The 16,701-nt window shown below is 41.5% G+C and overlaps 1 protein-coding gene across 2 annotated transcripts in view; it reads right to left on the bottom strand.

Annotated features, from left to right (window-relative positions):
• GRM1 (glutamate metabotropic receptor 1) overlaps positions 1-16,701 on the bottom strand; it is a gene marked incomplete at both ends in the record, with an annotated part of 188,481 nt that overhangs the window by 21,837 nt on the left and 149,943 nt on the right. For both annotated transcript variants that reach the window (XM_082305575.1, XM_082305576.1), the window contains 3 exons: positions 7,813-8,743; positions 14,333-14,459; positions 16,314-16,482. In XM_082305575.1, the coding sequence (XP_082161701.1) occupies positions 7,813-8,743; positions 14,333-14,459; positions 16,314-16,482 (1,227 nt within the window). The remainder of the gene's footprint in view (positions 1-7,812; positions 8,744-14,332; positions 14,460-16,313; positions 16,483-16,701) is intronic.

Below are 16,701 nucleotides of genomic sequence, written 5' to 3'. Positions count from 1 at the left end.
TATTTGTCACCTATTCTGTGCTTTTTCAGATGCATGGGACAGAACCACATCATACCTATTAAAGCAAATGCAAATTCAAGGCTAAGAGGACGGTATTAGATATAATTACATAGCTCAATTTTAATGGACAACCCTGCAGCAGGGCTAGAAGAGATTGCTCTTGGATTATTAAGTTTCAGACTCCCTTATTTGTGTTTCTTTCCAATTCTTCAACATCAATTGTAAGAGTCCCTTTGGAAACATATAACTGTCTTCTGGGACTTTTAAATATTCACTTAAATCAATATACTGACAAGGACTGAACAGCTTGACTGAGTTTGTTGAATTTTCTTGTTTGAAATTCACATCACATACATGAGAGAACTGGGTAAGAGCTGTTGCCTGTCACAGTGCTATGTGTCCACAAAATCATTAATGGTTTAAGCCCAGTAAATAGCTGAGCAAAGCCAGCAAATGTACCAGCTGCTGAGAGAGAGATGTTTGGCATTAAAACCTTCAACTATCCCTGTAAGCATATAAGATGCTTTCCCAAAAATACACTGCAACCTCAGAAAAGGGTGAAGGACTACACCGCATACAGAAGCTAGGCAAAGGCCAGGGAGGGCTGCGACGGGGAGATGAGTCGGGCCAGACCAGAGTTGCCACCTGTCTTCCCCGTGGCAGCTGTGGCACCAGGTTGCCACACCAGAGCTGCCACAGCTCCATCTGCACTGCGAAGGAAGCAGACTCCTCCGGGATATTCCCTGGGTGGGACACAAGGGTGAACCAAGTGTCCTGTGGTTCTGGAGCCCCGTGCCCTGACGGGGAGCCGGGAGCCACGCAGCCATGGACCAGCACAGCACCCTACACCCCATGGTGCCACTGCTTTATGCAGTCATCACCGAAAAGAGGGCCTGGACATCAACATTTTATTGCTAGGTTACTGGAGAGATTCAGACACACAATGACAAATAAATCATTTAAATAAACAATCTAACCAGTCCTGTATAATTTTTCCCACTATCTTTTATTTTTTTCTTTTTAATCTTTGTGTTAATTCCCACTTGCAGGAGCTTACAACCTTACTGCTGTTTCAAAATTCTCTTCTGTAATATGCCTTCCCCTCTGGGGTAAGCCTCAGCAGGATGGCTGTGCAGACCCAGCAGGTTTAAAGGCGTTCTTGAAAGTGCCTTGGAATTTGGTATTTTCCAAGGTCTGTAACGGTAAAAATAAAGGATTGTCTTATTGTGTATGCATACTACTACAGGACATGAGAAGTTTACCCACTGCATCAATTTTCTAAATTGCAAAGCAAGCTAGCCTACCATTTCCTATTAGATTCAGTGATTGTCTCTACACTGGTTTGGCAATGCTGTAAGAAGATAAAACTACACCAGGCAGTAATCTGTACAACAAGCATTCAAAGATAATTCTTACATGCTGCAGGCTAGGCAACACAATTTAGGACCAAAGATAATACTTAAATATATTGTAGACTTCTCAGGTTGGGCTTGTGTCCTGAAGTGCAGGAGTTTAACAATATATTCTTTTTTATAGGTGTCCTGGTTTTGGCTGGGATAGAGTTAACTTTCTTCCTAGTAGTTGGTATAGTGCTGTGTTTTGGATTTAGTATGAAAATATTGTTAGTTGTTGCAAAGTAGTGCTTATACTAAGTACAAGGACTTTTCAGCTTCCCATGCTCTGCCAGGTGCACAAGAAGCCAGGGCAGCTGGCCCAGGCTGGCCAAAGGGCTATTCCATACCGTATGGTGTCATGCTCAGTCTATAAACTGGGGGGCGCTGGCTGGTGGGCAGCGATTGCTGCTTGGGGACGGGCTGGCCTTTGGTCGGCGGGTGGTGAGTGGTTGCATCACTTATTTTTCCTAGGTTTTGTTCCTCTCCCCCCCCCTTCATTCTTATTATTAATATTAATATTAATATTATTATTATTGTTATATTTTATTTCAATTATTAAACTGTTCTTATCTCAACCCACTAGTTTTCTTACTTTTGCCCTTCCCATTCTCTCCCCCACCCCACCAGGGGACGAGGGTGACTGAGAGGCTGTGTGGTGCTTGGTTGCCGGCTGGGTTAAATCCCAACAATAGGAGAAGGTACAATGGTGACCAGTTATTATTAATCCTCCTTGCACTTTCCACTAAATCTTCTTGTTTAATACCTTTTGATGCATTTCAGCCAGACAGAGTGAAATATTCCCTGTGCAGCTATGCCAGGTTGAGATTGGTTTTGTTCAGTTTCACACACTTTAGCCTGCAGAAGTCAGGACAAAATCCATTGTTCTTACTTACATTAAAAATGTTTCCATGTCTTCTGTTCACACTTCTCTCCCCTCCCCCCTTGCCTCCATAACCCCCTGCTTAAAGACCGCATATTGACTGCGTGGAGTGGTAACGTGAGAGCGAGAAGAGGGAATACTCCTGACCATCTCTTCCTATGATAAGGCACTCAAGTTGGATCAAGTGAGAGCCTGTAAGAGATCGGCATTTGTATGACTGCAACTGAACATGCTGAACATTTACTCTCTGTTTCTGGAAGCTCCAACTCTTGCCATGCTGAGCTGTGCATTTGCCTCCTCCCACCACCACAAAAAACAGTGAAACACAATGTCCTGCCTTCTGGATGTACTTATGCTAAGATTCCCTTCACTGTGTGGGAGGGAGGCTTTGAAAATGAAGGGGCTGAGGAGCCCAAAAGCCTTCGTAGACTGTGAGTCGCCAAGTGAAATGAGTCCCAGAAAAATACGGCATGTCAGCACAGCTTGCTCAAGATGAAATGGCAACTCAGCAAGTCAGTTTAAAGAGAAAGAGTAACTTAAGAATACCTGGAGATAATTTTATAACTGGCAAGGCAAAAAAGCAGATGGTTCCTTAAGCCTTGGTAAGGGAACAGACACATGTTACTAGAGGTAACTGAGAAACCTGCTTCCCAGCTAAAAAGCTGTATATAGGGACCCAGTACAGAGAGAGAGAGGATGAAGAACAGGAACAGGCTCCTGTAAAGGAAGCAGGGAGAATGTACTAAGGGATGTTGGGTTGCCCAACCCTTTTTATTGGAGTAGAATAAAGCCATTTTGAGAGATCCTTGGCCCGGGTGACTGCCTGGACACTGCTTAGAGTGGATGCCTGTGAGAGCAGCCTAGAGGCATGGACTGCAAAAGCATGTTAAAAAGATAAATAAAAAGTACATGTTTGGAAATATTTAAAAACAGTCATTCATTTCTGAGGGCAGACAGCTGGATGAAAAACAGTTGAATGCAAATATATTAAAATTACAAGGAAGGAAGCAGGTGGCTTACGCATTAATGTGGAGTCCTGGGCACTCAGTGAGTCTTGCTAGTTGGCCTTTCCATCAACTCAAATTTTGCTACACAACTTATGTTGACAACTAAATCCTTACTTACTCTGATTCAAAATGCACTAAAATGGTGCCCAGACCTGAAGTCTCAACCATAAATTTAAAATCATTTATATGTGAAGACTGAGGCAGCACCTAAGCATCACTGCCAAACCTGGAGCTAATTACCCAAAGATGCACAACAAACTTATCCCCTGTGGTCCCAGCTGCAACATTGATTCTTCTCATGCCACTGCAGCCTGCAAGAAGCGTGGGAGAAGAGGTGAGCCTTGCTGCGTGGCTCAAGCTCTATTTGAAGTGTGCATGTGGACTATAGAAAAGCAACACAACAGACCTGCAGGTTGCAGGCCTGACTCCAGCCTCCTGCACATTGAGTAGGGTCCATTTGAAGCAGTGGCTGGAGAAGGTGTTTCCTGAACCCTCCTCAAGATCAGCATCTTCAATGTCACTGGTTATTTTTTCTGCATGTAGTACAGAAAAGAGCATTGCTTCGTCAGGGAAGCAGTCATACAGGCACTGTACAGGAGTGCTGCTCTTCAAGCTGATTGACCCTCGTAGACCAAAGTAACATTTGTGGTCAAGAACAAGGCTAATGATCGCAGCAAGATCCGTATCCAAAAGTTACAATCTCATAGCTGGAAAAGAAACCAAAAAGATTAAAAAACACTGCTATGTCATCATCCTGTAACAGGCAGGATCTCGTAATGTCATCAAGCAGCAAACTCTAACAATAAATGCCCCCACAAAGCTTCAATAAAAGCAGCAGATCTCACTCTCTCTCAATGTCTCCTGATGGAGCTGTTCCATTTTTTATAAATATTTAAATATTCATTTGACAAGAGGGAGAGACTGAGAGTAGCTCAGTACTGAAGACACTCACAAGGGATCTCTCAGACCCAGATTCAAGTTCTCTCACAAAATAATACAACATATTTCTCTAGGGCTTGCATCAGGATTTTTTTCTCTGTTCCAGGACACATTGCTGGTCAAGAACAGAGAGAAAGGAGGAGACTTGCCCTGGGACAGTGCCTAATCCAGTTGTAGGGCGTTCACCTGGGAAGTGAAGGAGATGCTTTTAACCTAAGTGAGTGCCTTAACTAATGGCTACTGGAGTAAAGTTCCCTCACACTTTCTCAAAGCCTTCATCCCTCCATGGGAAAAAAAGAAAGTCCCCTTGGCCCAGAGAGGATCCCTTCCATCAAAGCCCAATTCTATGAAACATTTTGAAAGGCCAGAATTTTCTGATGGAAAACATATTCCACTGGAAAGTTCCCAACCAGCTCTATTTAAAACAGTGCTGGCTGTAATTGCTCATAGTTTAATTCAACCAATTAAGATAGAGTTCAAACCCACATGATTGCATATAGCACCTCTGGAGTGCAACAGGTCAGTAAAGGCAGCGTGCTTTGTTATTTAAGTGAAGATCAGTGTTACTAAACAATTTATTTTCATTGAAACTCTGTTGGTAATGCAGCTGGGACAGATATTTTTCATGAGGATTTTCTGACCTCTGTATCAGCACCAGATATAGCTGATATATTAAACTGACTAATAGCTCATGTGTTAATAGACTTCCCCGGTTAATTCTTTTGCTCTACTTTAGGAAGGAGAAAGGAAGAGTGGGTTGGCTTGCTCTAGTCCCCAAGCTATACTAGTTAAACTAGCAGCACAACATGGCATGTGAGTGCTTTATCAAGGTTTATGTAAGTTTGACTTGCCCTTGTAAAAGTAAACTGGTTTCCATTTTTAAAACTAACTCAGTTTATATCTGCACATCAATTTAATTTAGATGGATGCCACTTTTTCTGTTTATAAATTGGAATTCACTGGATTAGCAGAAGAGGGGTTTGATACAGACAGGAAAAGAGAGATGAAAATTGAAAAGAAGAAAAAGAAAAGCAAGCTAGGAAGAGAGAGAAGAGATAACAAGAAAATGGATGGAGAGTTGTTGTAAGACAGCTGGAAAAGAAATCTTTTGAGTGAAGCACTGCTGGCCACTTACAGACAGAAAAATGCGGCCATAGGGAGGGACAATTACAGAATCAAGAAGCAGACCAACATACTCAGGGATCTGAATTACTGAAAAACTGGCAAATAAATCCCAGATTTTGATAAGAAATGAGAAAAATGTTGAAAATCAGCCTGGAGGCTATTCCTGTGTGCATTAAGCATGTTCCAGTAGTTTCAAGTCCTGTTTCAGGATGGACCTGACTACACATTTGAGTTATCTAGATGCTTCAAAGGCTTCAGCAAATTCTAGTTTTTCCTTCTTGGTTTCCTCATTGACTCACAGTTCTTTGTGTCCGCACAATGTCCTCACAAGCTTTGCAATGGACTCTGCTAGGAGCTAAAATACCCTCCAAAGCCCTGAAATGACTTTTTGTGCTGTCTTGTGACTTTATTTCCAAAGATGCATGTTTGTATACTACACTGCTTTCAGTTCTTCATGCCCAGGTACAGAGCGGTATGCTGTCCTTCTCCATCAGCAAGCCTAGCATGCCTCCGCATCTGTGCTGGTTTAGGTGAAGAACGTAGCAGTAACTGTACAAGAGGTTTAGGTCAGAGGTTGGGATTTTGCTGTGTAAAAGATCTGGAGGTTTGACCTGAGACAAAAAATCATATTAACTAGGTGCTGAGCTTTTAGTTTAGAAGAGCACCTTAAAACTCTGTAGGGCTTTTTTGCTTCATACCACTCACACAGGCTCAACAGAGAGGTCAAGAAAATCTTACTAAAATTATGCAACAAACAAACTGCTAAAAAGCTCAGGTAAGCCCTGTTGCTTTTTTAAGGTGATAATTCTGAGGAGGAAGCTTGGTTTTTGAACACGATGCAATATTTTCTCATATTATGAACTGTGTTCTAAATATATTGCATTTGGGACTGTTAAAGTACAATTTTTTGGTGAAAGTAGAGGAACAGTAAGCACAACAAAGAATTAGTTACTAAGTTTTTCATGATCTAAAATACTGAATAGTCCTTTTTTTTGTCATACATCATCTTAAAGATACCAACAGTGTTAGCCAGAGACTATGCTGCAGAGACACCACACTAGTTTCTTGCAGACATGTCAGACCCCATCCAACTTCCATAGAGTCAGAGGAAGGTGGATCAGGCTCCATCTTTCTATCTGCATGGAATTCAAGCTCTTGAGCTGCAGAGATTTTTAGCCATCTCCCAGTGCTGCCTGCCACTCCCAGCTCCCTCTCTGTCTAGCTCAGGAGCTGGCAGTCTTATCATGGCCTCCATGGCACACTGAGCTGTATATTTGGGTTACTTATGTCTCCATTGCCTTCTCTTCCGACCCCCTGTCTGGTAACAAAATAAAAAGTATTGAAGTAGCAAAAGGCAAAATTGATCACAGCATGGGTTTTCTATGGTATTACCTCCATCCTTATCCCTTCCATCTCCAGGACATACGAAAACGGTTCTTATGCAAACTGAATCAAAACAAACTCGAGTGACTCAGAAAAACCTACAGATCCCAAAGAGCTGGAAATTAACTGAATTTTAATTCTGTCAGGAAGCTCAGAAATGTAGACTTCACTGGTTCTTTATTATTTTGATAATTTTTTTTTTTAATTGGGACAAAAATAATCTAAGCTCATGTCTAGCCCTATGGTGCTTCTTTAAACATTAAAAAGCAATAAGATAATAAAGAATGCAAATGTTCAGACAGCTGCTCACAGGGAGATGCTGTTTGAAGTAACACTTCTTTCTCCCCCTCTGCTGCAGCTGGGTTGCTTTTAATTATTAGCAAGGAAAATAACAGGTTCAATAGATGTGGATGCAAGTTCATTTTCACCATCAGTTGACTTCTGCAGCTTTCACACCAACACTGGGTTTGAGAACATGGACAAGTTTACACTAATGATGATTAAGAGTATTGCTCATAATTCTGAATATTAAATAGAGCATAGGGATAGTATGAAGGGTGCTTTTGGATCACAATCATGAGGACTGTCACAAAACACTACCTTACAAACTAATGTTCAATCCCCAGCTTTCACATACACATCCCAGTGGCACTGGACAGGTACATGTGATTTACAGCCACTTAGACATAGATTTCTGGTCCCCTTTCCCAAAAGGCTACAATAGCACTGCAGTTTGAACATAATGCAGAGCAACTGCACGTAGGGGCGTTAGATCCCCATTACATGCACGGAGAGATGGGAGAAGCTGCAAATGGAGCTTGGTTACTTTGCCACTGCCTGACCTGCCCCAGAGGTAGAGGGAATTGTGTACAGGGCTGCCTTTAGAGCACAAGAGAAGATAAGAAGCAACATGCCAATATCCATCTGAGGCTTAGATCTAAAGGATCATTTCCACCTTTTGTGCTACACATGAGATGAAAAACTGTTACATACCTTATTATTCAGCAGACTACGGTCAACCAAGAGAGGATGGCAAAGAGAGGGACATATACAAATAGATGTGTACCTGCAGTCAATCACTTACTTTGGATTTCCGGCCCCTGGCTTCTTTCTCCGGAATATGTTGAGGAAAGTGTTGGACTTGCAAGGTGCCTTGCCATCCCCGACATGCATACGCACCACATCTGAGGTGGTGAAGGCACTGCGGACGTTCCTCTCAGGCTTGGCTATGATGATGTACATCTTAGGAGTGAACATGCACCCCAGCGCCACTGTCACGCTCAGGCTTACTGCAAAACAGGTGGTGATGATCTTGTAGTTGCTCCCGAAATAGATAGGCACAAAGGCCAGCCAGATGATACAAGTGGTGTACATGGTGAATGCAATGTACTTGGCCTCATTGAAATTGGCAGGCACATTGCGAGTCTTGAAGGCATAGTACGTGCAGCTCATGATGAGGAGTCCATTGTAGCCCACAGGAGCCACGACACCTAGGTTGCTGGTGTTGCAGATAAGGTAAACTTCCTTAATGCTGGGGTAGGAGAGGATGGGCATCGGGGGTTCCAGGATGATCAACGTGATCACCAGTGTCAGCTGCACGCTGATCAAAATGGAGGCAATGACCACTTGGGCCCAGGCGCTCATGAAACGTGGCTTGCGGGTACAGATCTTCTTTTTGCTGCCTGCCAGGATACGTGCAATGCGGTTGGTTTTGGTCACAAGGGCAGAATAGCACATGGCAGAGGAGAGACCCACCAGAAGGCGCTGGAGGTAGCAGGATGTCGTGGTGGGTTTAGCTATAAGGGTGAAAGGACAGACGTAACCCAGAAAGATGCCAGCAAGGATAATGTAGCAGAGCTCCCGGCTGGAGGATTTGACAACAGGGGTGTCCCTGTAGAGCACAAAGATAAGGGTGACAAACATGGTGACCAGGATCCCCAGGCAGGAAAAGACCACAGCCACAATAGACTCTATATTGCTCCACTGGAGGTACTTTACAGGGATGGGTTCACAGCCTGCAGTATACAGAAAAGAAACAGAGTGTTAGAAAGGTAGCTGCTTGAAGAAAGAACTTTTTTTTTTCTGGCTCCCAATATAATCCAAACATTAGCTTATGCCTATGTGCCATGGATTATTAAAACCATTTTACAAAACAGTGAACTGCAGCATGGAAAAGTTTAGATGAAATATGTTCAAAAAACAGCCATCAATTTTGCATGTCCCAAACATTTGCTCATGATGCTACAAAGGGAAATGAGATTTGGAAATTTTTTCGTAATTTTTCTTGAGATACCTGCTGACAAGCCCAGAATATCAAAGGCAGAGCTGGGAACAGAACCAAGACAAACTCAGCACCATCCCTTCATTTCAGCAGGGAAAGCATTGTTACAAATCAGAATGGGTAGCTTTTTGACCTCCTCAGACTAACTTATTTTAGTCTTTATCAAAATCACTATAACTTGACCCACTACATTTTTGTGAGGGTGATTTTATAAATAATAGATATTAATTAGAGATCTGTGGGCAGAAAAATGGTAATAAATCCAAAGTTGTAAGCAACTACACCATAGATACTGTACCTTCTTAGTATATTTCTAATTTTTTTCTTTTAACGTTACCTTATTCTCATTTTGTCAAACGCTCTGTTCATTGTTTTTCCACTAAATAATGTAATTTTGTTATTATGGAAAAATCATACCCACAAAATATGCATGCCTTCAAAAAATAACCGGAAAGGCTCTCCTTTGTGACTAGTACAGATGTGCAAACATAGGTATCAGTTAAGATGGTACTTAACTGTTCTCTCCCACACTCAAGTTAAAGGAGTCTCTGGCTACCTTCTTCACTGTGCTAAAGATGTAATACCAGCAATAAACATTACAGAGAAAATAAAATCTCCTATGTTAATAGAATGTTATGGTTGTGAAGCTGAGTTACTGAAAACCTTCATTCTGACATTTCCTAATTTCTGTTCTTGACTTAATAGTGCCAAAATGTGTTTAATATGTTTCTGTATCCCAAGGTAAGTATCCATGGCCTCTTCTACTTATTGTTTCTGTCCTCCTCCAGTTTACCTTGGACCCAGCTCACCTTTTGTGGCTTTCCCCCATCTCTCAAGTATCTTTCCTCCCAGTCCCTCACTGTCCCAGTCTCAGTTCCCCTTCCAGTTCATTTTTTTCCTAGCCGGTCACCTCTCCACCCAGATGTCTCCATTACGAACACTGCTGGTCCAGCTTTTCACATCTGGAAAGATGACCGGCTGCTCATCACCTCTGCCTGTCTGAGTTGTTGGACACAGCTGAGAAGAGCAGGGAAAAGGCAGTAGTGTCAGCGAGCTTGTAAGAGTGTCATTTTTTGCCTTTCAGTTTTGCTGCTAAATCTTAGCAAGGGCCCTGATATTGTGATGAGCAAAAGCCATGCTCAGCCCCTTCCTCCTCAGTCTGGAGTATATCTGCAGAGACCAGCCTCTATGAACTAGAAGCTTCTGAGGCCCACAGTTTTGCTCAATTTATATGCATCTTCCACAGGGTGACACAAAATTACCAACTGATACCTCTACCAAAATGTAAAGTCCTTCCAAGTATGGGAGAAGTAAACAGAGATATGGAACAGGGTTGAACAGTTTTACTGTAACCTCATTTTGAGGAACAGAAGAAGAAAAAATGTTTTTTGTTGAAATTAAAAAAAAATCAGCCTGAGGCAAAGTCCTGACATGGAAAATTTCTGCTTGAACTTTTAATGTCTGCCAATGTCATATGAACTGAAAGAATGTCTTATAATTCTGTACTTTTTGTCTCTAAGAGTACCAGGCTGACTTAACTACACATAATGCTGTCTACTTAACTACAGGTAATGATGTTGCAGGTACCTGTAACATCAAAGCCAATAGAAATTACAGTATGTGCAGCTGGAGGTCTTGTTTTATAAAGAAAAGGAATTCTGTTTTGCTCAGAGTGGTCTGTTCAAGACTCAGATAGGCGAGGAAACCTGTTCTTCCAACCAGTATTTTTATGGTGAAATATGAAGGAAAAGCTTTTTATTAGAAGTGCGAGCCTCTGGCCATTTGCCGCAGCAGCCTTGACTGGAAATTGGCTCCTTCTTTGATTTAATAAAAGACTAAGAATCAGAAGCTCCTGCTCGTTGGTTAATACATGCAAAACTCTTCTTAAACAAGAAGCCAGTCTGTGGTTGCTGGAAAGTTTCATTGTGGGCTTTAAGCTTAGCAACATCAAGCCATACTCATTCCATCTTAAACAATATTTTCAGAGCCCTGAGTCAGCATGGTGGTGAAGCCTATCAATTGCTTTAAGCTTATCCTGTGTAAGGTCTTAGAAATCTGTTTCGTTAAATCAGTGTAATTCCTGTGCGCCAGCAAACCCCAAGAGCCACGTGTGCTACAAACATTGCAAAAAGCTGCCTGCACTCCTTCTATCAGCAAACAGTTGTTGGTTGTCAGCACCTGTGAAGGTGGATCATTTCCCAGTTAGGAGAAAGTGGGCTAGGGAACCTTGCTGAGACTGGGGGAGGATACCCAGGAAATGGTATATTTACAGGTTAAAAAAAAAAAAACACCACACAAAAATCCCCCAAAAAACCCACAACACCTAACCCAAGCCTCAAAAAATCAGAGAATTAGTGGCAAAAGCTTCACAGTTAAAAGTTTCTAGTAAAAAGCTGTTTGGTAGCTTTCATCTACTATTTTCTGTGCACTTTAACCATGAATCATTTCCTAGAGCAGAAGGCTAATCAATTTTTTTTTTAAATTATATTCATACTGCAAGGCCAATAAGACAATCCAGGACGTTTTCTGAGGTCATTAACACATCCCAGGTAACTGATGGCCCCAAACCTTTACAATTCATTTCATAACAACTCTATAAAATTTCCTGTCCTATCTTGTTTTATTGCTTATTTAAGATGATTTATGTAAACTAGGTTTACTAGCTTGACATTCATTCTTCTTATATTAGATTCTGATACTACAAAAGATATCTCTTCTTGGCACAAGGCCTTAAGATACTGGTTTGAGTGACTATTTGTCAGGTCAAGTTTTTATCATCTGTGGTGAGAAATCCTTTGTGCCTGCTGACTCCACTTCACTGAACACATATTTAGGGGAAGCAATCTAAAAAAAAATTTGTACATTTAAAAATAAAATTAAAATGTCAGGAAAGGATTGCTGAGCAACAGAGACATTTCAAATTGAGAGAATGAGCACCTTGAAAAGCATGTCTTAGGAAATGGGTCAGTATGTGCCTCACGTTTCTTAAAGGGACTAAGGATTTTAGAGCCTCCATCCGTGGTGGAAAATGGGACTAAAACTGCATACATGTTTAGCATTTAAGATTTAAGGCAAAGGGAAAAACAATCTCAAATGTGAGATGTTAACGTCTGTGTCTAGATGCTATGGTGACTGGCAGGGTATGAATACAACACACAAAAGCAAACTATAAAAACATATTTGATGGGAGAAATCCTGGCAAGAAAAGAGAATGCCAAATTAAATGGTACCAATGGTGACTCCCACGAAGTTCAAGAGCCAGAGTTTATTTAGCTCAGTCTCCCTTTTCTAAAGGTTAGGATGGCATCAGCTTCTCTTCACAACTTTGTACTTTGTACTGCAATTCAAGTAAATGAATTCAATGCAATTCAAGTAAATGAATTGCAGGGGTTAAAAAAATAAGCTTTTTCCTCAAGAAGACAGAATGAAGAAGCTGTGCAGGAGAAGACTGCCATTTTGATGTTCTCTAGGAAATCAGTGAATGGCTATGCTGTCATTTGGCTGATGCTGCTGTGATTTTAGAACAGCAGCAGTCCAGTCTCCTTGCTGAGAAGAAACACAAATCAGCAGGTCGTCTACTGATTTCATTAAAAGTTAATAGATTGCAACATGCCCCTGAGATTTTTTCCAGCACTGATGCTTTCCTCAACTCCTTTCAGCATTGCCTGTCATTTTGACATGCCCCCTTTTGAGCTATTTTGGGCAGCTGGTAGCACTGAACCATATTCACTCAAGTGCACATTGATCTCTCACTATGCTCTTGTTCTGCCTTATTGATTAAAAAGAAGTCCCAGTTTTCTTCCCTGAATAGTAGATACAAAAAATTCTGCAAACCTCCAAGACTAACAGAGCCCGGTTGTCTATGGATATCTGCTTTAAAATTAGCAGACACTGGTGTCCTAGGATGTGGCAGTTGAATATGAGCTTTTCCAATGGTCAGGACATTTATGAAGGGTGCTCTGGATTTTCTGGTGTCTAGTAATACAAGATGTTTTTCCACAATTGAGGCCCTTACAGAAGGTATTTTTCAAGAACTCCTCTTCCTACAACCCACTTACATGAAACTTGAAGGAACTGAATGATCACTGAGATTTCTGTATCCTGACAAATCTGTTTGAAGTATGTTCAGTTGCACACCAGAGAAGGGGTGGGGGGGGAAACGACAGACTAGGGGGGATACAGGGGGTGAGAGGTATGGGATATAGGCAGGTACACACACATCTGGGACATGACCATAGCTTATTTTCCATAGAAGACCAAGATAGCCAATGGGTCAAGTTTCCCAGTTTATTGTGATTAATAGTATATTTTAGCTGGAGAAGCGGCGAGCTTTCCCTCTCAAAATAAATCCTCTGAAAGCTCACTTGGCTTCAGTGACTAGCTTAACAGTATCTCTAGGAAATATTTAATCAAGGTTTGAGTACTTTGTCTATATATTAAATGCTGCAGCAACATCTCATTGCCAGCCAGTCATATTAAAGATGTGGTAAGTTGCACATTTGATCTTCAGCTAGGTAGTCAGATTGTTTCTCTGACTAGGAATGATGCCCTGCTGAATACTGGCAGCCAAGATTTGCAGATGTGGCATGGCGCAGAGGTGCCAGTAGTCTTTTACAGTGATGCAAAGCAAACCCAAGGTCAAGGTGGTGCTTCTCAGTGCATTAAATCTATTTTCTTGGGGGTTACTGCAAAGCTCAGAGCAGGTGTGGAGGTTGACCTTGATAGGTACAAAATAATAGAAAGATGCCATAGCATACAACTCAACCAAAGCATATACAAAGAGCAGCGTAATTCTGTTTCCCTTTCTTCTGCCAGCCTTTCTCAGGATTTTGTTGATGTTCCTCTTGCTGGCAGGTGCAGTGAGAATGATCTTTATACCAAATGAAAGTCTGGTAGTCAGTTACTGAATGGCCTGAAATCCCAGACAAATTATTACTAATTGCATGGTAGAACGATCAGAAAGAGTATTGTCAATCTGACAAGGATGCACTGAGCTCTTGTGATAATCATTGCTAAAATTGCAGCAAATGCTGCTAAGTTCATTAGTAGTCTTAACAGCTTTATCAATGCTTATGCTAACTGAAGGGGAGGAACAGATAGACTATGTCATTTCTTCTTGGTATAAATTTTGCCATCTTTATTGTCACTGCTGCTGAACTGAGCCAAAAGATATAGCACTTTTCACTCGCCCTAAACTGCATTGGGATGGGTGTTTAAGTAGGTACCTTTAATATCTCTGCATGCTGCCACCTTACTCTCCACCACACACCGTTCTCCTTGTGCCCTGTAAAATGGGAATGCGTTTGGAGGGACATGTCCCTACCTGTCAGGTCAGCATTAGGCCACCAGCCAAGCTCACAGGCTTTACAGGTGAATTCATCCTGAACAAATTCATTCTCCTTGCAAGCAGTGCAAATCCAGCAGCAGCTCACTTCTCCTTTCCTGATCACCTGTAATGCAAAATACATCCTCAGCTATGATCCTCTATAAGACAAGACAGAAGCCCTCCCAGCGAACAGATACCACTGCACTGTTTAAAATATGACAGGATTCCTGTGTATGGCACATTTCAAACAACTAGAAAACATGAATCCTGATTCTGTATCTACCCCTGCATATTAAAATTTGTGCTTACGAGTTCAAGGATAATCTCTGGGGACAATTCTATTTTGTTTTAGGGGGAGCACTTCTGAGTTAAAAGTACAAAATAATTTTCCCTTTGGTACAGAGGCATGGGGAGCGTTATATTTTCAAACTTGAGAACAGGCTTAATGTGAGAGATGGTTCAGGTCAGGACAAGTAGCTCAGCCCACGCTTAATATCTATTACATAGTAAAAAGCAGTAAACAAAGTCAAAGGTTAGAACAAAGAGTGATTCATGCATATACATATATATATACACAAGCACATGCACACACACATAAATTCCACTTTATGTGCAAGTCTCTTTGGGGCTTATTACACCAGCGTAAATAGAAATTCAAGTAAGAGTAAATTAAAAAATATACTGCTAAAAGGATATAATGGGTCCTAGTACAAAATAAAACCAGTATGTGGTGACCAAGAGCATGCTTTGGAACAGCCCTTTTGGAGACAAATGGGCCTGAAAGTTGTATCCTTCTGTGCTGTGAAGGCTGCTAAGTGTAATGATCCAATGTTGAAAAGATGGTTTCCTTGTCTTGACTCCTAGTTTCATTACGCTGAGGCTGAAAGAAAGATTAAGGGTATCTCCAGCTCATAGGGCTCCAACAAAGACTCTGGCTCTGTTTGCCAGAAATGAGGAATCCAGTCTTCTCTCCAGGATCTTCCTATCCATCTATATGCAGAGCTAAGTGCAGTAGTGAAAAACAAAATGTTTGTTTTATTGAATGCTGGCTTTGTGGGCTTTTTTTGTTAACATTTCCTCCTGCAGTCTGTGGAGAGAGTCCAATAGACTTCAATGGAAGCCGAAGCTGGCATTTTGTATGCATGGTGTTTACATATACACACATACACAAACTGCACAATCTCAAAAACAGGGAAAAGATGTTTTGGAGGGTAGTAAATACTGATAATGTTTCCCCTCCAAGATTGCTGGAGTATGTCACTACGCCTTTGCCAAATCATCAATCACTTATTGCTTAGAGTAGCAATATAGAATTAAAAAGCTGCAAATGTGCTTATTAAATGAAATTAGAAAGGAAGGTCTGCTCTAAGGTGATTTTCCTGAATGGGCATCTTGCCATTTTAAACTTACTGCATCCATACCATTTTGATAGTGATGGAACATGTCTTTATGTCATCCAGGCATGGCAGGTGGCAAATTATTTGTAGCTTGATACAAGTGCTACTGTTTGGTAAACACGGAGGGATTTCATTTGTGTTTCCATGCCTCCTGTTGTGAATATGAGATACAAATAGGCTTTTTTTTTTCCTTTTTCTTGCAGGTGTTATTGCTGGAACAAAATACTGGATTCCCATGGGTCACGTTCTTTTCAGGATCAGCCCCCAAGTGAATCACAGCCACTGAATGTTGTAGGCAATGACTAAGTGAAAATCTTGTTCTTTCTCGCATAAAGTGAAATTCAAATCCTGTCACACTAGAAGATTCTGCATCACTACAAAGAGCAATTTTAGAAAACATGGGCCTGTATATGGGATTGTAAGAGGAAGATGTTAATCTAGGACTCTTTCTATACTTCTGGCTTTCCTGAAGAACAGGAAGTCCTATTCCTTGGCATGAAAGAAGCTTGCTTCGGTTTAGGGAAAAAAAGCTGACTGGTTATTCACATTTCTATAGCAGAAAGCAAGTGTCTGAGGCACACCTTAATCTGGCCCTTCAAGCAAGGCTCACTGCACACCGATCGGACCATTCCACTCTTATTCATCTGAATCCTATAGTCGTCAATGTTGAGCACGCCCTCGTGCCAGGTCCCAATGAGGACGTAGTCATAGCGGTTGGGCTCTATGTACTGCAGGTTCATGATGTCATACCTGCAAGGGAAAAAAAGAGAAAGCAAGTCACTATCCTGAAACACGAAGGATAAAAATTTACCTTGCCTTTCTCCTTCTGCCTCCATAAATATTCATGTCATCACTTAACACCAGGGACTAGAGTTTCACAGAAGCACCAAATACTGTAGGATTTGCAGCAGAATTGTGGGAAATGACAGCTCTGATTGCCACACAATTACTGATTGCTTGCCCTGCTTA

This window comes from Platalea leucorodia (assembly GCF_965183815.1).
Source record: "Platalea leucorodia genome assembly, chromosome: 3".
Taxonomy (NCBI): Eukaryota; Metazoa; Chordata; class Aves; order Pelecaniformes; family Threskiornithidae; genus Platalea; species Platalea leucorodia.
The sequence above is the reverse complement of the archived record's forward strand: the minus strand, read 5'-3'. Positions and strand labels throughout refer to the sequence as shown.